This window comes from Rhinopithecus roxellana, chromosome 13, assembly GCF_007565055.1.
Source record: "Rhinopithecus roxellana isolate Shanxi Qingling chromosome 13, ASM756505v1, whole genome shotgun sequence".
NCBI lineage: Eukaryota > Metazoa > Chordata > Mammalia > Primates > Cercopithecidae > Rhinopithecus > Rhinopithecus roxellana.
The window spans coordinates 117511054-117538952 of NC_044561.1; the positions used below are offsets into that span (position 1 = coordinate 117511054).

Sequence of the window (27899 nt, forward strand, 5' to 3'; positions counted from 1 at the left end):
TTCATCTCAAAGTCTGCTTCCCAGGGAACTCACCTCACAAGAGGATTGTGAGCCATCTGACCTGTACTGTCTTTCCTAACCCTTAGACCAACTTGTCTTTATAGATGAGATCACTGAGATTAGAGAAGAAAATGGATCTGGCCAAGGACATACAACTAAGAAATGGTGGTGCCACAGATGGAGAAACTGACACTCAGACAGGCCACTGATCCGCCCAGGTCAATAAGCTAAAAAATGGCAGGGCCAGGATTTGGCCCTAGGCCTGCTTAACTCTGAAGACCATGTGCCCAGTCTCCGGCCCAGGCCATTTACATCCCCAGGAGGACTGCTACAGTTCCAGGACAGGTGAGTGCCTTTTACCACCCTCCTGCCAGATCACACTGCTGCTGTCCCTGCAGCTCACTCCAGATTTGCAAAATGAGAATAAGAATAGTATCTACCTCTCCAGGACCTTGTAAGATTAAATGAGTTAATATAGGTAAAGACCTCAGAACAGTGACTGGCACATACAGAATCCTATTTAAGCGGTGGGTTAAAAACAAATCATGTAAGTCATGTAAAGCTGCATCTGTGATGCACTCTAAGGACAGAACGGCGGCTGGCGATGGACCTCATCAGCTCTCTAAGGGAGTCGGGCTTGACCTGAGCTCTGAAGGAGGAGTAGAGGTTAAGTGGGTGGCAAAGGAACCAGTTTGAACAAAATCTCTGTGGCAGGAGGAACTAAGGAAGGAAGAACTAGCATAGAGGGGAGAAATATCCAGGCTCAGGGAAAGAATGATAAGAAATAAGGCTGGGTAGGAGGGTGGGAACCTGATTATAAAAGGTCACTCACTAACTGGGTGATTTTGGACAAGTCACCTTATCTCTCTGAGCTTCACTTAGCTCATCTGCAAAACAGAAATAAACATAGTACCTATCATAAGGTTGTTAAATGGACTGAGCAAGTCAGTATTTGTGAACCACTTAAAATTGTCTTGTACCTAGTAGGTGCCATAAATGTTTGGAGACAACATTAGAACTTTATCTGAAGTACAATGAGAAGACTTAAGGGGTTTGAATGTAGATGATAGGGTGGGTGTTTAGTAGATGGGAGGGTGGATGGATGCATGGGTAGATGGATAGGTGGGGGGAGTTGAATAAATAGAAGTTTGGTTGAGTGATAGAGGTGGCTAGCTGGATGGTTGGATGACCGGGTGGATGGGCAGGAGTGGAGGTTGTTCTAATGGATAAAAGTGTCGCTGGGTGGATAAATGGAAGTACTTGAGTGAATGGATGAGTGGCTGGATGTTAAGATGGATGGCCGGGGGGCTGGAAGCAGCTGAGTGAATGCAGGTGATTGGTGGGTGAGGGGACAGATACGTTTGAATGGGCATCTGGGTAGTTGGATGGGTGGCTGAGTTAATGGATGGATGGGTGATTAGCTGGTTGAGTAGGTAAAGGATGAAAAACTGGGTAGGTTGGATGGAATAGGAGAGTAAATTTTTGAGTGAATGGGTGGTTGTTTAGGTAGATGTTAAGCTGTTGTTCAGGTGGATGTTCAGGTGTGATGTGGGACTGGAGGTGGTTGTGTGGGTGGAGGGATTGTTCAGTGAGTGTTAGAGAAGTTAGTCAATGAAGGAATTGGGTGGATGTCTAGGTGGTTGACTGGGAGGTTGTATGGATAGATGGATGACTGGATGACTGGCTGGGTAAACAGGAAGTAGAATGGGTAGGGGAATGAAGTGGATAACTGGAGAGATGGTTGTTCAGGTGGATATTAGAAAGGTTGGGTGAGTGGTAGGGTTAAGTCAGCAGAGGGGCTGGGTGTAGTTGAGTGATGGATGGATAGATGGATGGGCGAGTGAACAGGAGCCACTAGCTCCAGAAGCGCCTCCAATTAACCCCCTGAAGGTGATGGGGGTAAAAGAAGCAGAATGAGGCTTGGAGACAGGGCCTCCTAGGTTGCCCTGCCCCAAGACCCCCTTCCCCGACGGGAGGCGACCTCTCCCCACCCCCACCGCTGTCCTACCTGGAGGCGGCAATCTCGGCCTTCTGGCGCGCGATGGCAGCGGCGCGCTGGGCGCCCTCCACACTGTGCTCCACTTTCTGGCGGACCTTATTGCTCTTGAGCTGCAGCATGCGGCGCTTGGTGCCCTTGACCAGCACGTTGTGGCGGTACTTGCCCTCCTCGCGGTGGCCGTCGGGCAGCGTGGTGCAGCCATAGCCGTGGCGCAGGTTGTCTAGCCACTCGCCCTCGTAGCGGAGGCCGCTGGAGCGTTCGCTTACGCCGAAGCCCGAGCGCTTGTCGTTCTTCCACTCGCCCATGTAGGTTTCGGTGGTGGTGGCGTCGATGTCGGCCTCGAAGGGTGCGGCCTCGTCGGCGCCCTCGGCGGCCTCTCCCAGGCTGGCGGTGGACGCGGCGTCGCTGGCGCCCGAGCTGAGGTCGCTCTTAAGGAAGCTGACACGGCTGCGCTGGCTGCCCAGGGACGTGCGCGACTCTGCGCGCCGCAGCTTGCCCAGCAGCGCGCCCCGCTGGAAGAGGCCGCCGCCCTTGGGCGCCCGCGCAGCCGTCTCGGCATTGGCCAGGAGGCTGAGCGCGAAGCCGCCGCGCGGGATCGCGGGCGAGGGCAGCGTGGGGCCGTCGGAGGCCGGCGAGGCGGGCGAGTCCGGGGCCACCGTGCCGTTGCTGTGCTCGCTGCGCAGGGACGACAGCGACGTGCGCAGCGGCGAGCGCACCACCACGGCCATCCCGTAGGGCACGCTCTGGCGCACTCCGTAGCCGTGGCGCATGCCATTGGTGAACTGGCCTTGGTACGTCCCTGCGGGCGAGGAGAGGGCGCGTCAGTAGCCAGAACGATGGATCCCCGCATGTGCACGGTGGCCTGGGAGGGCAAGGGCAGGAGTGGGGAAGGCGGGGTGGGACCGAGAGAGAGGCGCACAGCCGTCTGAGGGTCAGAGTGCACAGTGCTATGAGTGTTTGAGTCTGCTAGAGTGTGCAATAACACGAGTGGGTGAGCCAGGAGGAGCTTGCACGATGGTGGGAATATTTATGTTGGTGGGAACATGGCAGGGTCACAAGTCGTGAACGGATAAGCCAGTGAGTTCACATGGTAGTGTGAATGCTGGAGAGCATAGGCTTGTGTGTGTATTTGTGCAAGATCGTGTGTACAAGACACTTGTGGGTATGCATATCGGTGTCTTTTGATTATATAAGATCATGAGGTGGGGGAAGGTGGCTCACGCCTGTAATCCCAGCACTTTGGGAGGCAGAGAGGGGTAGATTGCTTGAGCTCAGGAGTTCAAGACCAACCTGGGCAACATGGTGAAACCTCTCTCTACAAAAACATTAGCCGGGCGTGGTGGCATGCACCTGTGGTCCCAGTTACTAGAGAGGCTGAGGTGGGAGGATCACCTGAGCCCTGGAGGTTGAGGCTGCAGTGAGCCATGATTGTGCCACTGCACTCCAACCTGGGCTACAGACTGAGACCTTGTCACACACACACACACACACACACACACACACACAAATCATGTATTGCAGGGCAGTGTGTGCACAGTGGGGTGAGTGCCTGAGATCTCATGGAGGTGACATTATGGATGTGTATGAGGTTCTGAGTGTGCAAGGCTATCAGAATGCCAAAGAACATAGTAATAGGTAGCACTCCAGGTTGAGTGTGTGAGGTGATGGGCCTCAGTGAAACTGAGACACTGAGACCATATGAAACCATCTGGAGGAAGGCTAGTGGTGTGTACAAGGTGTCAGCAACTTAGGCCCTGCATGTACACAAGTCCGTGAGCTCCTGGGATTGAGATGCTTTATGTAAGTAGCCATGCAAGTCTTATGTGCATGGAGAGGCAGGAGAGAGTAGTGGTTCAGAGCACAGACTACAGAGCCAGGCTCCCTGGGTCCAGATCCTCCTGTCTCTGCCCTTACTAGCTATGTGACCTTGGGCAACTGACTTAACCTCCCTGTACCTTAGCTTCCGTATCTGCCAGAGGTAATAACTGCCTCTTACCTCCTAGGGTTTTTTTGATGTTTAAATGCGTTAATGTCTCCAAAAAACTCTGAAAGCAAAGATGTATGCGTGATACTGCGATTCTACAAAATTGTGCTCACGTGTGAGGTCACCCGAGTTGTATGACAGGCTGATACACAGCTGCCAAAATAACTTCATCCTTCACCCCCATCCTGACATGTGGTTCTCCCAGGGCTCATCCAAAACCTTCTCCTATTCTCTCTAAATGATTGCATCATCTAGTGTTTTTAAACTGCCATTTATGTCCCGCTGACCCCATATATCCCCAATCCCTTACCCTCCCCTCGGTAGCTCCAGATGTCACCTTGGAAATTTGTGTTCCCTTAGATAGTACACAGCCACCTCCAGCTCACATCTCCCCTCACTCAGCCCACACACACCTGGGCCACAGTTATGGTCTTTCTCTCCCACAGCAGTGCTGCTGGAAGGCAGTTCTCTGCCTTCATCTTTGTACCTCCAGCATGTAGAACAGTACCTGATACATAACGTTCACTGCACCAAAGGCAGAAATTCTGAGGCTTCTTTGTTTTAAATACAAGCTGATATGTTCTCCCTAGTTAACAAAAACCAAAAGGTCTTCCTCCTAATAAATGTCCAGGAGCAAGATGGCTGAGTAGACAACCAAGGAAGGCACTCCTAAACTCACCCCAGCAGACCTGCTGTTGCACTGCTCTTCCCTCTTCCTGGAACTCTTTTCCTCCAGATATCCTTCAAGTCTTTGCTCAATGAGACCTACTTTGACCCCCAGTGATGGCTAGTACTGAGTGTCAACTTGATTGGATTGAAGGATGCAAAGTATTGATCCTGGGTGTATCTGTGAGGGTGCTGCCAAAGGAGATTAACATTTGAGCCAGTGGGCTGGGGAAGGTGGACCCACCCTTAATCTGGGTAGGCACCTTTTAACCAGCTGCCAGCAAATGTAAAGCAGGCAGAAAAATGTGAAAAGGCTAGACTGGTTTAGCCTCCCAGCCTGCATCTTCCTCCCAAGGTGAACACTTCCTGCCCTTGAACACCGGACTCCAAGTTCTTCAGCTTTGGGACTCAGACTGGCTTCCTTGCTCCTCAGCTTGTGGACAGCCCATTGTGGTACCTTGTGATCGTGTGAGTTAATAATCCCTAATAAACTTTCTGGCCGGGTGTGGTGGCTCACACCTGTAATCCCCGCACTTTGGGAGGCTGAAATGGGTGGATCACTAGGTCAGGAGAGAGAGACCATCCTGGCTAAGACGGTGAAACCCCGTCTCTACTAAAAATACAAAAAATTAGCTGGGTGTGGTGGCGGGCACCTGTAGTCCCAGCTACTCTGGAGGCTGAGGCAGGAGAATGGTGTGAACTCGGGAGGTGGAGCTTGCAGTGAGCTGAGATGGCGCCACTGCACTCCAGCCTGGGCAACAGAGCGAGATTCCATCTCAAAATAAATAAATAAATAAATAAATAAAATAAAATAAACTTTCCTCTCTCTATATATATATATATAACTCCTATTAGATCTGTCCATCTAGAGAACCCTGACGAATACACCACCCTGTTTAAAATTGCAATCTGCTTATTTCACATTGTGTGCCTTTATCAAAACATCTCATATACCCCATAAATATTTCATATATACATCTATTATGAACCCACAACATTTCTTCCAAAATTGCAATCTTCCTGCACCCCCACCACCCTGCTCACTTATCTACTTTTCCTAATTTTTCCCATAGCACATATCACCTTCTAACATACCATATGACTACTTATTACCTTAATTGCTTTTCTCCCTCTGCTAAAATGGAAGCTCCATGAGGGCAGGGATTTTTTCTATTTTGTTCTTGGATGGATTCCAGAACCTGGAACAGTGCCTGGTACACACAGGTGCTCCGTTAAAATCTGCAAAATAGCTGACTGGCTAAAGCTGTTCAAAAATTCCATCTCCTTGGGTGACCTTGGCAATTCCTTTTCTTTTTTTTTTTTTTTGAGGCGGAATCTCGCTGTGTCGCCCGGGCTGGAGTGCAGTGGTCGGATCTCAGCTCACTGCAAGCTCCACCCCCCGGGTTTACGCCATTCTCCTGCCTCAGCCTCCCGAGTAGCTGGGACTACAGGCGCCCGCCACCTCGCCCGGCTACTTTTTGTATTTTTAGTAGAGACGGGGTTTCACCGTGTTAGCCAGGAAGGTCTCGATCTCCTGACCTCGTGATCCGCCCGTCTCGGCCTCCCAAAGTGCTGGGATTACAGGCTTGAGCCACCGCGCAATTCCTTTTCTTAACGCCTCCATTGCCTGCCTGTCAATGATGTGTTGGGTGAAGAGCTCTCCAAGGCTTGACCTAACTCTGAGATGCTTAGCTTCTAGGAATTGTTGCACTGTGACTCTGGAGGCAAAGGAGGGCACATCTAGATGCTTCCACACTGCCTGGTCCCTCCCAGCACACTGAGCTCAAGATCCCACTTCTATCCCATCCTGCCCCTTCTGCATGAAGAGCCCCCATTAAGGATCCAGAACCCCATTAAGGATCATGTACAATGCTCACTAAACCTCTCGACAGTCCTGTGAGGTGGGTTCCACGATAATGCTCATTTCCAGGAGGATGCTGGTGATATGAGAGGTTAAGCAATTTGACCAAGGAAATGGGATCCAAGCCTAAGTCTGTCTGATGCCACAGTGTATGCTGCAAGCCCGTGGCTTTTAATCCTGGTGTGCATTAGAAGCACCAGTGAAACTTTAAAAAGAAAACAATTGATCCTTGGGCTTCACCACCATCAATTCCAGTTTATTCTGTTGGAGAAGGTCCCTAGTCCTTCCAGCCCCTCTGGACAGCAAGAAAGAACAGCCAGGAGGGACAGACACCTGGGCTCTGTTCCCTTCAATGACCAGCCTCAAAAAACCAAGGATCATGGAATATCAGCACTAAAAGGGCTAAAGAGAAATGGAGAGAGACAGAAATGGAGAAGAAAGCATTGTGCATGATCTCATAGAGGAAGAGGCAAATATGATCTCTATTTCATAGGTAGACTGATGTTCAGAGAAGTTATGTGACTTGCCCAACGTCACACAGTGAGAAAGGAGCAGAACTGGGATTTGAACTAAGGTCCAACTTAAGCTAAGGAAGCGGGAAATGGGATTGTGTGGCAGGTGCAATGAATAGAGATATGAGAATGTGGTATAGCAGATGAAAATTGGGAAGTTGGATAAATGGGAAACCAATAGGGTGCATTTCCCAAGCTCATTCACATAGGATCCCATTGGATGGAGGCTGAGGACAGAATGGAATGTGGAATCAACCTGGCTTTGAATATCATCTAAGCTGGGGAACCTTGGGCAAGTTCCTTCTTTTGATTCTCAGTTTTTTTATCTGGAAAATGGAAAAGTAATATCCACTTTCCAGGGGTCTTTTGAGGATTAAAAATGAGACAACAAAAAATGGAAACAACTCAAATATCAATCAGCTAGTACAAGGATAAACTAACACAGTGAAGTGCTAGTCAGCAGGAAAAGAGAGCAGGCTACTATTACATACAACGCATGAATGGGTCTCCAAAACATGCTAAGTGAACAAAGCTAGAGATGAAAGCTGTGTGATTCCAGTTACATGAAAGTCTCAAAAAAAAAAAAAAAAAAAAAAAAAACCCTATAGTGCCAGAAAGTGGATCTGTGGTTGCCAGGGACTGGGTGTGGAAGGAATCAAATGTAGAAGGGCACAGGGAAACTTTCTGAGTTGATGGAAATATTCTGCATCTTTTCTTCTTTTTTGGGGGGTGAGGGAGATTGGGGGATGGAGTTTTGCTCTTGTCACCCAGGCTGGAGTGCAATGGGTGTGATCTCGGCTCATTGCAACTTCCGCCTCCTGGATTCAAGTGATTCTCCTGCCTCAGCCTCCCGAGTAGCTGGGATTACAGGCGTGTGCCACCATCCCCAGCTAATTTTTGTATTTTTAGTAGAGATGGGGTTTCACCACGTTGGCCAGGCTGGTCTCAAACTCCTGACCTCAGGTGATCCACCCACCTCGGCCTCCCAAAGTGTTGGGATTGCAGGAGTGAGCTACTGCGCCTGGCCAAATGTTCTGCATTTTGATTGTGCTGATGGTTTACACCAGTGTGTACATCTGTCACACCTGTACATTTCAAATGCATTTTATCCTATGGAAGTTACACCTTGATAAAGTTGAGTTTTGTAATGTAAATAAATAAATTGTAAAGAAGTTTTTCAGAAAAACAAACAAACAAACAAACCCAGCATAGCATTCTGCAAATATCTATCAGGAGAGTTGTCAGCTCTACTTTCCAAATGAATCCAGAATCCAGCCGCTTCTCACCACCTCCACTTCGACTAGATGGTGGTCTGTGCCACTGTTCTCTCTCACCTGGATTTTCATAGTCACTGCCATACTGGTCTCCTGATTCCACGCTTGCCCCTCTATCCATCCCTAACACAGCAATCAGAGGGATTTTGTTCACATGTATTAAGTCAGATCACGACACTGCACTTTCTCTTCTCACTCAGAAGAAAAGCTGAAGTCCTTAGTGACCCACAGGCCTTACCTGACTTCATCTCCGTCACTCCTCTGTGCTCCTCTCCCCCCATCCTCCCCTTTCCCTCCCTCCACTCTTGCCACAAAGGCTGCTTTGCTGCCGCACAGGAGCCATGGAGCCACCTCAGGACCTTGGTATTGCTGTTCCTTCTACCTGTAATGCCCTTCCTCCAGATACCTACATGGTTCACCCTCTTGCCATCTTCAAGTCATCAAGATGACTCAAATGTCATCTTCTCAGCAAAGCCACCCGTGACCACCCTATTTAAGATTCAACCCCTGCCCAAGGTCTTCTATCTCCCTTCCTTGCTTTATTTTTCCTAGAGCATATCTAATGCAACATACATTTTGCTTCTTCTTGTGTTATTGACCATCCCCCTCACTGGCATGCGAGCTCCTTAAAGGCAAGGATTATTTTCTTTTTTTATTCACGGTGGTATCCTCAGTGCCTTGAACTGTGCCAAATAGGTACTCAGTAAATATGTGTTGGATGAATGAATGAGTAAATGAACAGCAGGCATTCCACCACTGTTTATTCTCTTCTTTCTGTTTTGTCCATCTGCAAACAAGCTCTGTGGAAATAACAGCTCTGGGGAGGTATTTTATGGTTCCTGTTTTACAGATGAGAAAAAACTAAGGCCTATCAAGGACAAAGGACACATCCAAGATGACACAGCTAATAAATATGCCAGAGCCAAACTCACATCCATGTCTGGCTATGCTCCTCTACTTCTCAGAAGAAATAAGAAAAAAATGAAAGGGGAAAGTGAACAGGCAGAGAGCAGAGAAGATGGTAAACTGGGAGAAAGAGAGAAGAAATCTAATCTCTGGGTTGGACAACTTTATGAAATTAAATCAACCAACCTACCTTTAGCTTCAGTTTGGCATGAGATGGGCTGACGTGGTCCCTTTAAGCCCAAGAAAAACTGAGATTGCAACAGGAGAGCAGCTCTTGGCCACCAGTTGGGAAGGAGGAAACAGTCAGGCTATATTAGGAAACTTACAAGCGAATGGCAAGAGGCACAGACACCCAGGGGAGGCTGGGAGTGACAGGGCCCTGGGAAGGGGAAAAACCGACTCCTGAGGCCACCCCCAGTCCGAATCTCTCCAAGACAGGACAGTTCTTCCTGGGGACAGGAAGAATGCATCTGCAGAGGGAGAGAGGGAGACCCTTGTCCATGGCCACCTGGCTGAGGGGGGCCGTCTGCAGAAGGAGGGGCTCCTCCAATACCCTTTGGGCTGCCTCCTCACTGAGCTTTGTAAACCCTGCAGGGCTTCCCACTGTCCCAAAGGAAAGGACCAAGATCCCCAACTGCCTACAAAACCTGGCAGGGGCTGCCCCTGCCACCTCCCCTGCCTCATCTTGGACTGCTCACCACTCACACTTGCCTTCCCACCTTGGGGCCTTTGCACAAGCTTTCCCCATTTTTTCACATGCTCTTCTCTTCCTTCTTCCCCTGGCCAACTTCTATTGACAGTTCAAGCTTTGGCTTAAACCTGACTTCATCCAGGAAGATTTCTTGAGTCCGGTTCCCTGAATGCTGCCAGAAACAGCCACACGTTATCACGTCATCCATTTTTCTTAGCGCTTTTCACAGGTGCCATTTGTTCACCGTAAGCCTTCCCTGCTTGTCTTTGACTTCCAAGAGGGAGGAAGCTTTGTCTACCTTATTCTTGCTAAGATCCTGCCATCTAGCACAGTTCCCAGGCGCAAGGAAATCCTTGGTAAGCGTCCAATGATTTTTCGACTCTTTTCCTGGATGACAGTCTTATGTCTTTTGAGGGGCAGGAAACCCATCTCTTTTCCCTCATGACTCGGCATGCAGTAGGTGCTCAGTAGTGGACAGCAGTGGCTGCCAAGGATGTTCAGGTCCAGATTCAGCAGTTCAAGCCCTAGGAGTTATTGGTGTACATGTAAAATCCTGGTGAAGGCCATAACCATGGCAAAAATAAGGTCCTATCCCCCCGACAGAACTCCTGAAATTAATAAAACCTAAATACAGCCTTCTTGCAGTTGCTCTTCTGGTGAGTGTAGAATAACAGGGATTTAAATCTAAACTCTGACGTTGAATAGTTCTAAGACATGCATAAACTATTTAAGCTTGTGGAGCCTCAGTTTGTCCTTCTGTAAAATGGAAATTATGATACCTACTTCATCTGGTTGTTCATACAACCCTTTGCATTTGACAAGTTAGATGAAGACCATGCATTCTTCTAGCTAGGTGCTGGGATACAGTCGTGAACTAAGTGGACATGATCCCTGCCAGCAAGGGGCTTAGAGTCTTGTGCCAGGGACAGACTAAATTTCATTAACCAATCACAGAAATAAATGCAGCCACGGCAGTAGTCCAGATGAGAGGTGATGCCCCAGGTCTTGAGTGGCAGGGAGTGGGGAGGGTGGGTTGAAGATTAAATGAACTATGTGTGAGGCAGCTAGCTCAGTGCCTAGTGTATAGTAAGTGTTCAATAAACCCTAGATTTTTGACAGATCAGAGTCTTTGCCCAGAAAGGATCTGTTGAAAAGATGAAAGGAAAGATGAAAGATGAAAAGGAGCCACAGAAGACAGAGAGAGCTCAAGAAGAAAATGAGACCAGCTCCAATTTTCTGCCCAGGTCCAGTTGTTTGTAAGAAAGCATGTTTGTGCTCTGGAATACTCAGATTTTGCTGGTTGGGGCACACCCCTGACTCACAGAGAAGGCCTCAGAGCTTCTGACCTTAGGAGGCAGAAAATGTTGGGATCTGTTCATTCACCTCCATGCTCCTAAACACATACCTCAGTATAATTTCTGGCAGCCATATCTACAGTACAAGATCCCCTTTCCTGGAGAGAGATTATGACTTAATTGCTCTGGACATTGGATATTTTTTAAAGTAACCCAGATGATTCTAATGTGCCGGCTGGGTTGGGAGCTGTAAACTCTCCCTACTGACCTCCCATCAACCATCATGTTCCATTCCTTCTGTCAAACCTGCTACCTTATCTGGGTACAGTGGCCCATGGCTGTAATCCCAGCATTTTGGGAGGCTGAAGCAGGTGGATCACTTGAAGCCAGGAGTTCGAGACCAGCCTGGCTAACATAGCGAAACTCTGCCCCTATTAGAAATACAAAAGTTAGCTAGGGATGGTGGTGCACGCCTGCAATCCCAGCTACTCGGGAGACTGAGGCAGGAGAATTGCTTGAACCCAGGAGGCAGAGGTTGTGGTGAGCTGAGATCGCACCATTGCACTCCAGCCTGGGCAACAAGAGCAAAACTCCGTCTCAAAAAAGAAGAGAAGAGAAGAGAAGAGAGAAAATAAGCAAATCACCATATGCCAAAGGCCTCAGTATGTGCTTTTATGTGAGACTTTTCCATAGGGTGTGAATCCAAGGTTTGGATGAGTTGAGCAAGGAGGAAACTGTACTTTTCATTCTTTTACAGGGAAATGGTGATTGCGGCCTGAGCCACTGGCTACTCTATCTTTGCCTGGTCTACAGGAATTTTCCTGGCGTGTTTGGTACAGGTCATTCAGTTGTATCCAAAAGAGGCCAGCGTATGGGCATGTATCCTGTGGAAGAGTTTCCCTGCTCTATAAACTAATAATCCATTAAGGCAGGTTCTCCAAAACTGTATTTCTCAAAACTTGTGTTAATGTGTTTTATCACGGGGGAATAAAGAACAGTTCTGAAGTCAAGAAAGTCTGAGAAAATCGAAGTGAAATAAGATGAAAGGTCTCCTTCCCGTGGGATTTATCAGAAGCCTTAATGTGCTCATGACTACTGTGGCTCTCCAAGCAGATGTTATTTAATCAGAAGATCCTGTTCACAGAGCATCTGCCAGGATTTGTGTTCCACAGAACCCACTTTGGGCAACAGCAATTCTCTATTTCTTTGCTGATAGGACCTCAGTTTTGTTCCAGTGTCTAGTTCTCCTCCATGAGACTTAGAGAAGGGTAACACTGTCTCCAACTCTAGGGGTAAATTGTGATTGCTCTAAGCCAGACTGAGATCTTCCTTGCCAATGACTGGATTATACATGAGTATGTGGTGAAATCTAGCATTGAGACTGAGGGAAAGTCAGCTGGGAGGGGAGGCAGAAAAGAGTTTTTTGTTCTCATAAAAAGATACATGCAGGCCGGGCGCGGTGGCTCAAGCCTGTAATCCCAGCACTTTGGGAGGCCGAGACGGGCGGATCACAAGGTCAGGAGATCGAGACCACCCTGGCTAATACGGTGAAACCCCGTCTCTACTAAAGAATACAAAAAACTAGCCGGGCGACGAGGCGGGCGCCTGTAGTCCCAGCTACTCGGGAGGCTGAGGCAGGAGAATGGCGTAAACCCGGGAGGCGGAGCTTGCAGTGAGCTGAGATCCGGCCACCGCACTCCAGCCTGGGCGACAGAGCCAGACTCCGTCTCAAAAAAAAAAAAAAAAAAGATACATGCAGAGAAACACAGCCTCTTCTTCTGCTGGATGTCAATGTATCTGGAGGTGATCCCAGAGCCGTGGCAGCCACCTTGGGACCATGAGGAGAGCTAGCTGAAAACAAAGCTGATACTCTGTGGATGGCAGAGCAAAAAGCTGGCAGGAAGCTGGATCTTTGTTGATGCTGTTGAGCCTCCAAATTAACCAATCCTGGGGCTCCTCTACCTCTGGATTTTTGATTATATTAAATAATAAGTATCCTCACTGTTTAAGTCTGTGCTGTCCAATATGGTAGCCACTAGCCACCTGTGGTCATTGAACACTAAATTTTTAAAAATTCATACCAAAAGAATGGAAAATGTCTCATTAATGATTGTATATTGGTTACACACAAAAAAGATATTATTGTGGACAATGAGTTAAATAAAACATTATTAAAATTAATTTCACCTTTTAAAATATGACTATTAAAAAATTTTAAATTGCATTTGTAGTTCATATTATACTTCCATTAGAAAGTGCTAGGTTAAGTCATTTGGAGTTAGGGTTTTCCGTGACCTGTAAACCAAAGAGTATCTTAATGGATACAGGTAACATCATTTTGATTTTACAGCTGGAAAAGTCAAACTAAGAATTTTAATGACTTGCTCATGATGACGCAATGTGGCAGTTGTTGGCAGTTACAGCCAAGTGTCCTGACTAGTGTTTTCACTTCTAAGAATATGATAACTTCCCTTACAGGCTAAAGGCTCCAAAATTCTCACCCAAATCTCAGCTCTAAAGAAAGCATGACCATTTCGGAAATGTAAGTGCTATGGTTCAGATGTTTGTCTCCTCCAAACTTCATGTTGAAATGTTATCCTCAGTGTAGGAGGTGGGGACTAATGGAAAGTGTTTGGGTCATGGGGGCAGATCCCTCGTGAATAGATTAATGCCCTCCCTTGGGGGTGAGTGAGTTCCTACTCTATTAATTCCCACAAGAGCTGGTTGTTACAAAGAGCCTGGCACCTTTTCACTCTCACTCTTGCTTCCACTCTTGCCATGTGATCTCTGCACACACCGGCTCCCCTTCACCTTCTGCCATGAGTGAAAGCAGCCTGAGGCCCTCATCAGAGGTAGATGCTCCACCTTGAACTTTCCAGCCACCAGAATCGTTAGCCAAATAAACATTTTTCTTTATAAATTACCTAGCCTTGGGTATTCTTTTTTTTTTTCTGAGATGGAGTCTCACTTTGTTGCCCAGGCTGGCATGCAGTAGCGTGATCTTGGCTCACTGCAACCACCACCTCCTGGGTTCAAGCAATTCTCCTGCCTCAGCCTCCCAAGTAGCTGAGACTACAGGTTCCTGCCACCATGCCCAGCTAATTTTTTGTAGTTTTAGTAGAGACAGGGTTTCGCTATATTGGCCAGGCTGGTCTTGAACTCCTGACCTTGTGATCCACCCGCCTTGGACTCCCAAAGTGCTGGGATTACAGGCATGAACCACTGCACCCAGCCCTCAGGTATTCTTTTATAGCAACACAAAATTGACTAAGACACCAAGGAAGAGCTGGGAGATCCAGAATCCAGTTTGAGACATCAAAGAAACACATGGGCCAGACCAGGATTCTGCCTCCAAATATAGAATGGACACTGAGAACACCACCCCATCTGGCCAGCGACACCTTCCTATTTCTAGGGAACTATCTGAGGTTGGAAGATCAGTTCTGGGTGCTATAGCTTGAATGTTTGTCCCCCCAAAAAAACTCATATTGAAACTTAATTCTCAATGTGGCAGTATTGAGAGGTGGGGCCTTTATGAGGTGATTAATCCACTCATGGATTCATGGTTTAATTGGTTATGGGAGTGGGGCTGGTGGCTTTATAAGAAGAGGAAAAGAGATCTGAGCTAGCACACTTGGCACCCTCATCACATGACACCCTGTGCCACCTTGGGACTCTGCAGAGAGTCCCCACCAGTAAGAATGGCCTCTCCTGATATGATCCCTTGACTTTGAACTGCCTAGCCTCCAGAACTCTGGGAAATACATTTTGTTTCTTATAAACTACACAGTTTCAGGTATTCTGTTATAAGTAACAGAAAGCAGACTAACACATTGGAGAACTGAACAGAGATGGAGAGAAAGGAACGAGGACTAGCTCCTTTCTAGGAGTCCCCATTGCCTATGGAAGTCCTTACCTGATAGTCCAGTCCCTTCATGACCTGGTTCCAAGTCACTTTCCCAGCCTTGTCTTCCCAAATCCTTCACAGCCCAGTTTCAAACCACCTCCTTCAGTGAACCACCTTCCTTCCTCCAAATCCTCATTGCCCAAGACATTGATCACTTCTTACTTCCCATGGCAGCTCTCTTTTCTTTATCTTGCCTGTTTTGTCTACCAGCCATCCCTGATCCTTCTCCAAGTCCTCTCACATAGTACCAGATGTTGGCACAAGATATTTGGGTGGTCCATAGAAGTGTCATCAACAAATTTCAGACAGTGTTTAAGATGGAGCGTGGCAGATATAGAGTGAGCATCAGAGAGTCCGCAGGTTAGAGGCTCTTCTCCAAGCATACCAAGATCAGACCAGCTGAACCAGAAATGCTCACTGTGGTCAGCACGCATGCCCATGCCACAGACACCACACAGATGTTCCTGAGTATAAGGGACTCATCCCAGCTTGGTTCTAACCCACCTTGGTAAAGACTATGGACCCAGCATCCCAGAGAAAGTAAGTCAGGGCTAAGACATCTTTGGAGGTAGCAAAGAATAATGGAAATTACATGCCCTTTAGAAACAGATCTGACTCTGAATATCTCCTTAATTTTGCTTAATATATGGTTAAAATAAATAGATAAGAAAGTATTGTAACAGATACAGACATTATCATTTCGATGTTATAATTGGAAAAACTGAAACTAAGAATTTAAATGACTTTCTCATGATGACGCACTGCACTACTCCTTAATTTTTCTACCTCTCTTGGTCTCCACCCTATCTGTCTAGTCCAAGCCACATCCTTTTCTTCCTTGATGATGACAGTAGTATCCTCCCTGCCCCCCACTTCAGCTGACCCTTTGCTGCTGCCACTCATCTTCTTCGTAAGATGCAAATCTCAGCAGCTTACTCCCCCTCTGAAAACCCTGCAGTAACTTCCCATTGCCTTGAGGATTGTCTCAGGTCAGGATCCCTAGGGAACTGGGGATTCTGAAGCTGAGATGATGTGTGGGTGATTTAGCAGAGAGTGCTCTCAGGAAGAGCACGTGTAAGGAAGGAAGCAGGATTTGGCAGGGTAAGAAGCTGAACATCTGCAACAGAATCTTCAACTGATACCAGGGGCATTTAAGCTGGGATAGCCCTTCAGAGTTGCCCAAAATCAAAGCAGGGGGGTCAGGTCATTACAGTCATTGGATGTGAATGAGATAGCTCCCTTTGTTGGAGAGAAATACCCAGCTAGGATCTGTCAGCAGCTAACACTCCTGGCAGCTCGGGGAATGTGTCCTAAGGAGTGTCTGAAGGGATAACCAGAGTCTATCAGAAGGATGAAGTCCAAGCTCCTCACTGTGGCCCACAAAACTCTCAAGATCTGGGCTTTGCCAATCTCTCCAGCCTCATCCACCCCACTCTCCCTCTGAGTCTGTGCTCCAGCCTTTTCTGGAAGACAGCATGCTCAGGTCTCACCTCCAAGCCTTTGCATTTGCTTTCCTTCTGCCTGACTGTGTGGCCTCCCCTGTCACTCAGTTTATCCCTATTCATCCTGCAGATCTCAGCTCAAACATCACTTCCTCAAGGAAGCCTTCTCTGATTATCAGGCCAGAACAGGTTTCCCTGTTTTCAGTTCATAAACTCTTTTATTCTTCCTTCAAAATATGTATCACATTTTGTATTTAAGGAACTGTATTCAGATGCCGGTCTCTGCTGTTAGGATACACGCACTTGGAGGCAGGGACAGGTCTTCCTTGCCCACCACAGCATCCCTAGCACTCCGTGCAGCAACTAACACATGGAAGACATTCAGCAGATACTGTCCAATGCATTAACAAGCACAGGCTTTGAATAAGGTCTCTCTGAGTCTGTCTCCTCTCAGTAAAGTGAGCATAGCAAGCTTCCTCTGCAGGGTTGCTGTATTACACGGTTTATCTAGCAGAGATCTCAGGCTCTCAACAAAGGTTGGCTCCCTTCACTTGATGGGAAAAGACTGTAAGGTGACCAGCCATCCCAGTTTGCCTGTGTCTGAGAGGTTTCCTAGGATGTGGAACTTTCAGTGCTAACACTGGGCAGTTTCAGGCAAGTTGAGATGGCTGATCACCCTAAATTGGGGTGAGAAGGAAAAAAGGGCATTTCGTATTAGTACAATAGTCAGGACATAGTAGCAAACCAGCTCTTTAGGAAAAACCAACCAACCAACCTCAGTTTGTAACATTAGTCAGTTTCCACTGTGCAAATACACCCACCATGACTGCAAAGTTCCTGAGCTCTCACGAGCCAGTAGGAGCTGGCTCTAGTAACCCGTATGTGTGTATAGAGAAATACTTTTTGTTTTGTTTTGTTTTGTTTCGAGACAGAGTCTCACTCTGTAATCCAAGCTGGAGTGCGGTGGCACAATCACAGCTCACTGCAGCTTCAACCTCCTGGGCTGAAGGGATTCTTCCACCTCAGCCTCCCAAGTAACTCGGACCACAGGTGCGTGCCATCACGCCTGGCTCATTTTATTTTTTTGTAGAGATGTGGTCTCACTATGTTGCCCAGGCTGCTCTTGAACTCCTGGACTCCAGCAATCCTCCTGCCTCAACCTCCCAAAATGCTGCAATCACAGGCATGAGCCACCAAGCCCGGCCCAATAACCCATATTTAATATGAGTGCTCAGGTTTCTATTGCAAATCTGCAACACAGCCATAGATAACCTCAGTTCTAGTGTAAGTGAGAATATATCAATCCTGAGAAGGTCACAGCTGGAGTGGAGCTTGGAGATTAAAACAGCTTTTATAAAAATTATGACAGTAAAAAATCTGACATAAAAATATTATAACAGTAAAAAAATCTGATATAACTGACTCCATCTTACTTCTAACCTCACAAGCTAACTGTCTTCATTCATGCCTGGACATAGACCAAACTAAAATTGAGCTAATAGTTTGAGACAAAAACAGTTAACAGTCCTTTCCTGAAACTAACCCCCTCTTGACTCAGAGACCAAAACCACCTTTATAAAATTATGACTCCAGAGAAATATAGCCAGAGGTTACAGAACTTGTAACCTCCCCAGTGACTCCTGTAGATAACATCACTACTGTCAAAACCTAAAATTGCCCTTTCAAATATTTTTTGAACTTTTACATTCTGACGATTCTACCCAGACCTGTGACTCATAACAAAAAACTGATTCAACCAGTCCTCTAACCCCCACCCCAAAACTGCCTCAGTACAATAAAAGCCAGCTTCAACTTCCTATAATTTCATCCCTCATCCAACCAATCAACATTTCCCTCTCCCTAGCCCCTGCCCGCCAACCTATCCTTAAAAAACGCTACCTTCCAAACTTTCAGAGACACAAATTTAAATAATAAGCCCCCATCTTCCCACTTGACTAGCCCTACATTGATTAAACTCTTTCTCTACTACAATGCCATTGTCCCAATAAGTTAATTTTATCCATACAACAAACAAACAAAGGCCCGGCGCTGTGCCTCACACCTGTAATCCTAGCACTTTGGGAGGCCAAGGCAGGTGGTTCACGAGGTCAGGAGTTCAAGACCACCCTGGCCAACATGGCAAAACCCCGTCTCTACTAAAAATATAAAAATTAGCCTGGTGCGGTGGCGTATGCCTGTAATCCCAGCTACTCGGAATGCTGAGGCAAAGAATTGCTTGAACCCGGGAGGCGGAGGTTGCAGTGAGCCGAGATTGTACCACTGCACTCCAGCCTGGGCAACACAGCAAGACTCCGTCTCAAGAAAAACAAACAAAAAAAATTCATCAGACGATGATAAGATCTTCTAGTCCAAGCTCGTAAGTAATCCATCACATAGGCCACTTATTCCCCATCCTGTGTCCACAACTGACATTGCTAATGCGTCCTGAGGCTGAGTAGCACTATAGCCTGCAGTCCCCCCTCACCACTTCCACAGGTAGTCCCACCCGATTAGCCAGTGTTGTGCGTGAGAAAATCTGCTTACCTTCATGGGTAAGTATAGTCTTATTCCTTCATTATACAGGTGAGGAAGCTTAGGCTCAGAGAGGTAGAGGGACCTGGCCAAGGCTACACAGCCCGGGAGTAGCTCAGCTGGGACTGAAGAACAGGTCTCTTGCCTCAAATACTCTTTCAACCCTGCCTTGCATTAAAAAGCTGAGTACCCAGAGTGAGGAGGAACAAAGGGAGGCTATCCAGGATTCTGAGCCTAGATTCTGGAAAGCTGTGCTTAGATACCCCCATCCCCAACCCTTTTTGCATTCTGAGGGCTCCTTATTATGTCTACATGTAAATACTGTTTGTATGGAGAAAGTACTTTTTAAAAATTGCAAAAGTTGAGCCAGGTGCAGTGGCTCATGACTGTAATCCCAGCACTTTGGGAGGCCAAGGCGGGCAGATCACTTGAGGTCAGGAGTTCGCGACCAGCCTGGACAATGTGGTAAAACCCCGTCTCTACTAAAAATACAAAAATTAGCCAGGTGTGGTGGTGCTTGCCTGTAATCCCAGCTACTCAGCAGGCTGAGACAGGAGAATCACTTGAACCCAGGAGGCAGAGGTTGCACTGAACCAGGTGTTGTGGCTCATGACTGTAATCCCAGCACTTTGGGAAGCTGAGGTGGGTGGATCTCTTGAGCTCAGGAGTTCAAGACCAGCCTGGTCAACCCCTCTCTCTACTAAAACTACAAAAAAGTAGCTGGGTGTGGTGGTGCACGTCTGTGGTCCCAGCTACTCAGGAGGCTGACATGGGAGGATTGCTTGAACCCTGTGCATCGTGCGGGGTGGAGGTGGTGGGAGGCCAAGATCCCTCCTGCACTCCAGCCTGGGTAACAGAGTTAGACCCTGTCACAAATTAAAAAAAAAAAAAGAGGCCGGGCACGGTGGCTCAAGCCTGTAATCCCAGCACTTTGGGAGGCCGAGGCGGGCGGATCACGAGGTCAGGAGATCGAGACCATCCTGGCTAACACGGTGAAACCCCGTCTCTACTAAAAAAATACAGAAAACTAGCTGGGCGAGGTGGCGGGCGCCTGTAGTCCCAGCTACTCGGGAGGCTGAGGCAGGAGAATGGCGTAAACCCGGGAGGCGGAGTTTGCAGTGAGCTGAGATCTGGCCACTGCACTCCAGCCTGGGTGACAGAGCAAGACTCCTTCTCAAAAAAAAAAAAAGAAAACAAAATTTTAAAAGTCATATGCTCATTGCAAAAAATCCAAACAACAGAAGAGTATATAAAAGAAAACACCTTTGTGCGATCTCCCCAGGGTAACTCCTGTTAATGATTTAGATCCTTCCAGGCCTTTTTCTGCCAACTTGCAACCATATACTTATCATAAATAGACTAAAAGATTAGCTGTTCACCAGTCTACCACTGACCCTATCTCTGAGAACACTACCTAGCACCTAGCAGGCACTCAATAAATATTTGCCAAACGGCTTTTGTTCGCTTATAATGCCTTAGATTTCTTTCTGTATGAATACAGGTGGGTTCACCTCTGTCTTGTTAAAGGCCTTTTGTAGTTCATCGCATGGTCTCATAAATTAATTTAGCAATCCCTTCGGTGAGCATTTAGACTGCGTTACATTTTTCCCATAACAATCCCAAGGCCTTGCTCTCTGGCCGGCCTGCAAGGCTGGCACCGAAGTCCCTTCCCATGGCTTCCAAATGCTGCTGTCCATCAAATCTTCACAGTCTCTGGTTTCCTGGGATCACCAACAGACAACCGAAAGCAGAGGAGCTGGCTGCATTTGGGACCAGCTCCCGGGAGCAGGGTCAGGTTGTAGTGGGTGGATGACAAGTCCCTGAGCCCGCAGGGCTCCACCACCCCTACATCCAGAGGCTGCTGCCCCGGATGATGCCCCGTAGCTCACCCGAAAGCAGGGGATTAACCAGGAGGCATCGCCTGGGTGCTGACAGTCCTGGAGCCTGTGGCCTGGGGGAAAGGCCCATTTCCAGGCCTTGAGTCAGCTCAGCAACCCTGAGGGACTTGGAGACCAGAAATGATTGTGTGTGCAGCAGGCAAGAAAGGTCAAGGGGAGAGGGTCTAAAAGGATCCCCACCTACCTGTGCACAGGCCTGCCCACAACCCCAATGCCCATGGACGCTTCCAACAGGCAACTCTCACCCATGGTGTCCAGTACTGAACTCCTGACCTTCCCTTCTCAAACCCTCACCCCATCTCAGTTCATGGAAACACCATCCTTCTATGGTTCAGGCAAAAGCCTTGGAACCATCTTTGACTCCTCTTTCTCTCAATCCTGTCCAGTCTATAAGCTTTTCCTTCAAAATGCGTCTTCTCACCACCTCTGCTGCTACAAGGTAATGGTGCAAGCCACCATCATCTCACCAGTAATAATTGTAATAAACTCACTAGTTGGTCTCCATGCCACCACCTCCCCCTCACCCAATACCTGTCTTCCCAAAACAGCCTCTTCTCAACACAGTAACTGAAAGAATCTCATCAAATGGGTCAGATCCTGTCTGTCTTTTTTTTTTTTTTTTTTTAGAGACAGAGTCTCACTATGTTGCCCAGGCTGGTCTTGAACTCCTGGGCTCAAGCAATCTTCCTGCCTTGGCCTCTTAAAGTGCTGGCCTTCGTATATCCCATCAAGGGTACATACTGTCGGTTTGTCTGTCATTGATGATGTTAAATTTGATCACTTTGTTAAAAGGTAGCCATAGGCTGGGCATAGTGGCTCACGCCTATAATCCCAGCAATTTGGGAAGCTGAGGCAGGCAGATAGCTTGGGCTCAGGAGTTTGAGACCAGCCAGGGCAACATGGAGAAACCCCGTCTCTACAAAAAAATTAGCCAGGCATGGTGGCGTGCACCTGTAATCCTAGGAACTTGCAGGCTGGGATGGGAGGATCGCTTGAGCCCAGGAAGTCGAGGCTGCAGTGAACTGTTATTGTACCATTGCACTCCAGCCTGGGCAACAGAGCAAGACCCTGCAAACAAAAACAAAAACAAAAAACCTACCCATAAGGGATTCCAATTTAATTAAAAACAGAAATAATAAAAATATGGTGCATGCCAGCCAGAGTGTGCCCTGCAGGCTGCATGCAGCCGTCCGGCCTCCAACTGTGACTCCAACTCTACCCCATCCACAGCAATGGTCAGCCAGCATTGGCAGGAAGACCTCCAGGCACAAGGTGCTCATTCCTGGCCTGGAGCAGGGGTGACTCTGGAGTTCCTAGCACACCTGGGCTGCTCTGTGGATTCTGCCAGGCACAGATCTGGGCCAGGCAACTCTCATCAGTTCCCTTTAAGCAGGGAGTGAAAGTTACACGGGAGGGAGGAGTGCCGGCCCTAACTTCTCTCCTACTCTGTGGCTTCAGCTCGGGAAGGGATAGGTGAGAACAAGGATAACCCTCCAAGGCAGGAAGTCTATGGCAGGAAGCAACCCTGTCCCCCTGGCCCCACACCCCACCCTCAACCAGGGCTTTCAGAAAATGAGACTCGGCATTCCTCACAAGGGTGTGGAGGGCAGGGCCTCCTCCGGGGAACAGCTGCTGGTCACGGAATTAGTAGGCCCTGGAAACAAGCAAGCTTGGTAAATCCCAGAGGCCTGGCCTTGGACAGGAGCACGTCTGCAGAGATTTGGCCAATCGGGCACATGCATCACTGAAAACAAGGCCGTGGAGAGGAAAGACTAATGATGTCCGCTTTTCTGTCCTGCTAAGGGTCTGCTGTGCCCTCCTGAGGTCTCCGTAGAATGCCCAGAAGCTGCCACGACAGCAGCTCAGCTGACTGTCACGCTGATGCATGGCTGTGAACTGGGACATGAGATTTCCAAGATGAGGTTAAATTATGCTGATTCTACATTCGAAATGGAATTGTGTCTGGCATGGATTCCATCTACACTGGCAGGACTCAAGGCAGAACTAAGCGAATCAAAGTCTTGTCTGATTTACTGTTCCAAAGTCAAAAACTCTTTTTTGTCCTCAAATATCCTCCCTTGTCATCCACCCACTGCAACCTGACCCTGCTCCCGGGAGCAGGGATAGCTATGGTTCAGGCCGTGCTGAATTAATTCACCCTTTGGAATGTGAAGGAAATACAGGAGTATATATTTTGGCATTTCCTATGTGCTAGGCATGATGCTGAGTGCTTCACAGGTATTATATTGTTTCATTGTCTCGACCATATTCTGAGGGAGATGTTAGCACATCCCTGAAGGAAAAAAGGAAACAAGCTCAGGGAGGTTACATGGTGCGCCCAGGTTCATATGGTTAAGAACCTGCACAGCTGGGATTTGAACCCAGATCTGGCTACTCTAAGTCTCAGATGCTTAAATATCATATGTCTTCCTTTAGTAATAACAGATTCTCTCAGGGCCTCTATACTTTATTTTCAATAACAATCAAACTATTTTAAGTTCAAAGATATTCCTCTTAACCTCAAAAACAAAAACAAAAAGATCCACTAGAACTAAGAAATTAACTGAGCACAGTAAAAGAATTCAAAGTCAATATACAAAAATAGTTGTGTTTCTATAAACTAGCAGTGAACAATTGAAAAAATAAAATGTTAAATGCCATTTACAATATCACAAAAAATAAAATACCTAGGGATAAAATTAACAAAAGATGTATAAGACATTGAAATCCCTAAAACTTTGCTGTGTGAAATTAAAGAAAACCTAAACAAATAGGGATATATACCGTGTTCACGGGTTGGAAGACTCACTGCTAATAAGATGTCCATTCTCTCAAACTGATCTATAGATTTAATACAATCTTTTTTTTTTTTTTTTTTTTGAGACAGAGTCTCGCTGCGTCGCCCAGGCTGGAGTGCAGTGGCCGGATCTCAGCTCACTGCAAGCTCCGCCTCCTGGGTTTACGCCATTCTCCTGCCCCAGCCTCCCGAGTCTCTGGGACTACAGGCACCGCCACCTCGCCCGGCTAGTTTTTTGTATTTTTTTTTTTTTAGTAGAGACGGGGTTTCACCGTGTTAGCCAGGATGGTCTTGACCTCCTGACCTCGTGATCCGCCCTCCTTGGCCTCCCAAAGTGGTGGGATTACAGGCTTGAGCCACCACGCCTGGCCAATACAATCTTCATCAAAATCCCAGCAGGTGTTTTCAGAAATCAAGAAGCTGATTTTCTTTTCTTTGTTTTTGTTTTGTTTTGTTTTGTTTTGTTTTGTTTTGTTTTTGAGACAGGGTCTCACTCTGTTGCCCAGGCTGAAGAAGCTGATTTTAAAATAGAAATGACCTAGAATAATGCAATCTTGAACAAGAAGAGCAAAGTTGAAGGATTTACTCTGATTTTATGACAATATAAACCTATAGTAACCAAGGCAGCATGACATTGGCATAAAGATAGACAAACTGATCAACAGAAAAGATATTCTATTATGCAAATAAATAAATAAATATGAAAGTTAAGTTCCTTCAAGCTTCTCTCTGCAAGGAACATGTATCACAGGCCCAGAGAATGTGACACCAGGTACTTACTGCTCAGTCTGGCAAAATCACGTAGCTCCTGTGTTCAGAGTCAATTGGACTAACATTAGCTTAAATCATAAGCTTTGAGCAGAAGAAAGAAAACTGGATCCAGAGTGCAAACGCTTGGGTTTTTGACCCAATCGTCATAATTAAACATAAAGTCTCAACTTTTCAGCATGTAATGATAATAATAACATTAGTAATGAAAGCACTAACACATGCCATACCCTGTTCTAAGAGCTTTACATGGATCAGGGCCTCATTTAATTGTCAACAAAGTAAAATAAAAGAGAAAATAGCAAGCATCATACCTAGGAAGGGAAATCTTGTTTTGCGATGGTTTGTTTCAGTTTTGCATTCTTTTTATATGTGTATAGATACAGAATTACAATGTAAAATACGTATTTTTTTTTTGCATTCACTGCCCAGAGAAGGAATAAAATACATATCTTATAGTGGGATTGCAATTATAACAGTTTAAAAGCCACTAGGGTAGTAGATGACAGGGTTATGAGGAAACCTAAGTAATACAATGCCCATAAGACTCTTAGCTGGAGCCTGGTACATAATAAAGACACATTAACTAGTAACCAGGCACAGTTATTACTATTGTCAAGGCCAGCTTCGTGGGTGCTGAAACTATGCAGTCTCGTAGGACCCAGCACTCAGAAGGTCCCTGCGCCTGGGTTAATACTCTGTTGTCCCCATCTTAAAATTCTTAATGATTTTAAAGAAGGGGTCTACATTTTCATTTTGCACTGGGTCTCACGAATTATGAAGCATGTCCTATTCTGTATCATTGTTTACTGTTTATTATTTAAAATACTTATTTATAATACCAAATGTTTAATGATCACTTATTATGATCAAATTGCATCTCTGCCTCTTATTAGCTAGACGACCTCGAGCGAGCTACTTACATGATCTCCATGTCAGCTTCCTCATATGTAAAACAGGAGCCGTAACTACATCTCCATGAGGTTGTTGGGTGAAGGTTTAGACAACACAGCAGGCTGGGCGCGGTGGCTCACCCCTGTCATCCCAGCACTTTGGGAGGCCGAGGCAGGGGGATCACCTGAGGTCAGGAGCTCGAGACTAGCCTGGCCAAAATGGCAAATCCTTGTCTCTACTAAAACAAAAAGTTAGCGGGGCATGGTGGCACACGCCTGTAGTCCCAGCTATTGAGGAGGCTGAGGCAGGAGAATTGCTTGAATCCAGGAGGCAGAGGTTACAGTGAGCCAGGATCGCACCATTGCACTGCAGCCTGGGCGACAGGAGTGGAACTCCATCTCAATAAATAAATAAATAAATAAATAAATAAATAACACAACATACCTCAAGTGCCTCAAGTGCTAGGAACGGTGCCTGGGACTTAGTAAGCACTCCAAACATGTTAACTATCATTATTATTATTTTATTTTATTTTTTTGACACAGTGTCTCATTCTGTTATGTAGCCTGGAGTGCAGTGGTGTGATCATGGCTCACTGCAGCCTCGACCTCCCAGACTCAAGCAATCCTCCCACCTCAGCCTCTGAAGTAGTTGGGACTATAGGCGAGTGCCACCATGTCTGGCTAATTTTTGTATTTTTCTTTTTTGTAGAGATGGGGTTTCACCATGTTGCCCAGGCTGGTCTTGAACTCCTGGGCTCCAGCAGTCTGCCCACAATTGGCCTTACTGTTATTATTTTTATTAGCTTTATGGAAAAAAGTCCACTTCGGGCTTGATTCTTCCAGCGCACATTTTGGGGACGGGATTAATAAAGTCATCAGTGGTTCTGGAACTTCTTTGAGCCAGAGATGACTTGGAGAATCTGAGACTATGTGAGAAAATGCCTCCCAGAAAAACACAGATAGTCTTGCACATGTGTTCATATCACGCCTGAAGTTTCAGGGTATTTAGGGGTCTCTGAGGCCAAGGCAAGGGCCCCAGGACCCAGAACCTCAGCAAACAACAAGCACTAAAGACTCTAGGAGGCCTGGAGCCCGTGAGTGTCTTGGTGGGAACAGTCAGCCAAGCAACAGGCACATTACTCTTTCAGGGCTGGGGCGTGTGCGTGTGCTTTAAGTCAGCAGCTGTTTTTAGCTTTGCTATATATGGCCAGGGGAGGAATGAGGGCTATAGGAGAGGGGAGGGGTACCAAGCAGCTTACAACAGGGTTTGGAAGGCCAGAGCTCCTGCACCAGCCCCACCTTCCTCTTCCCACGCGAGAGCTGGAGAACTTATCCTCAGACCAAAGAGAAAGTCTAGAGGACAGGGAGGGGTCTGCGAGATGGGAATAGCAGGGCTTTGAAGAAGATGCCAAGTCAAGTCACCTTAGAACAATGAGTGTCAAAATTTTTGGACCATGACTTGCAGTAAGAAACACATATTACATTGCAAAACACACATAAATGCAGACACTTTTAAACACACACATTCACACATGGTGTGTGTGCGTGTATATGTGTATCTCCCCAACTGAATAAATATTTCAGAAAATAATACTTTATCTTATTCTCTGTGAAATACTCCGATACTTTTCTATTCTGTTCTTTCCTTTTGAAAAATGCAGGTCCTGACCCATTGAATTGACTTCACCATCCACTAATGTGTTGACATCTCCAGTTTAGAAAACTGCTGTTTCCTTTGTAGCATTTGACTGCCAGAAAAGGAGGCAGTGGAGAAGCCTTCTGAACCTTTGAGGATCAGATGCAAATTTCAGCTTTATCTCCTAGCTGGTGGCAAGTTTTGGACTTCCCAGCTTTTGCATTCTCTGTCCTCTCGTCCTGGAGTCTCCCGCCGCCCTTGTTACCTGGCTCACTCCTGCACGTATGTCGGGGCTCGGCTTGCAGCTGACTTCAGGAAGCCTCCCTGAATGCCTGAGTCTGGTCAGCTGCCCGTTCTGGCTTTGTTACTCCCCTGTCTGTCCCTACCTAGCATCCAACACAGAACTGCAGGACAATTTCCTGTTAGATTTGCTATGAAAACAGGGAGCGTTTTCCTTCTGCTTATTTCTACACTACAGGTGTAGCATCGTGCTAGCTGCATCATAGTCACTAAATAAGTATTTTACTGGATGAATCAATAATAAGCAATAGTAATAAGAGCAATCACCATTTACTGAGTACTCATTCATCCCATGAGAAGTCTTTTGAGAGATTAGGATAGGTCCATTTTATAGACAAGGAAATTAAGGTTTGGTGAGTTTAAATTATGTGGCAGGGCCAGGAGAATGACCCAGGGCAGGGCTGCCAGACAGCCGTTCCTAATCACAGGATCTTATTTGTCCACATTCTCCTCAGTGATACCCAGGTTGGGGCCAAGGGTGAGGGCAGATCCTTAACAAACCCTCGGGGGACTGGTGACAGGTTGATTAAAGAGA

The 27899-nt window shown here is 46.9% G+C and overlaps 1 protein-coding gene across 2 annotated transcripts in view; it reads right to left on the reverse strand.

Annotated features, from left to right (window-relative positions):
* JPH2 (junctophilin 2) overlaps positions 1–27899 on the reverse strand; it is a 78326-nt gene that overhangs the window by 45134 nt on the left and 5293 nt on the right. Inside the window, exon 2 of one of the 2 annotated variants that reach the window (XM_010384292.2) lies at positions 2009–2798. In XM_010384292.2, the coding sequence (XP_010382594.1) occupies positions 2009–2798 (790 nt within the window). Of the gene's footprint in view, positions 1–2008; positions 2799–9747; positions 10418–27899 lie in introns of those variants that run through there. The other variant, XM_030915852.1, reaches the window with a different exon arrangement.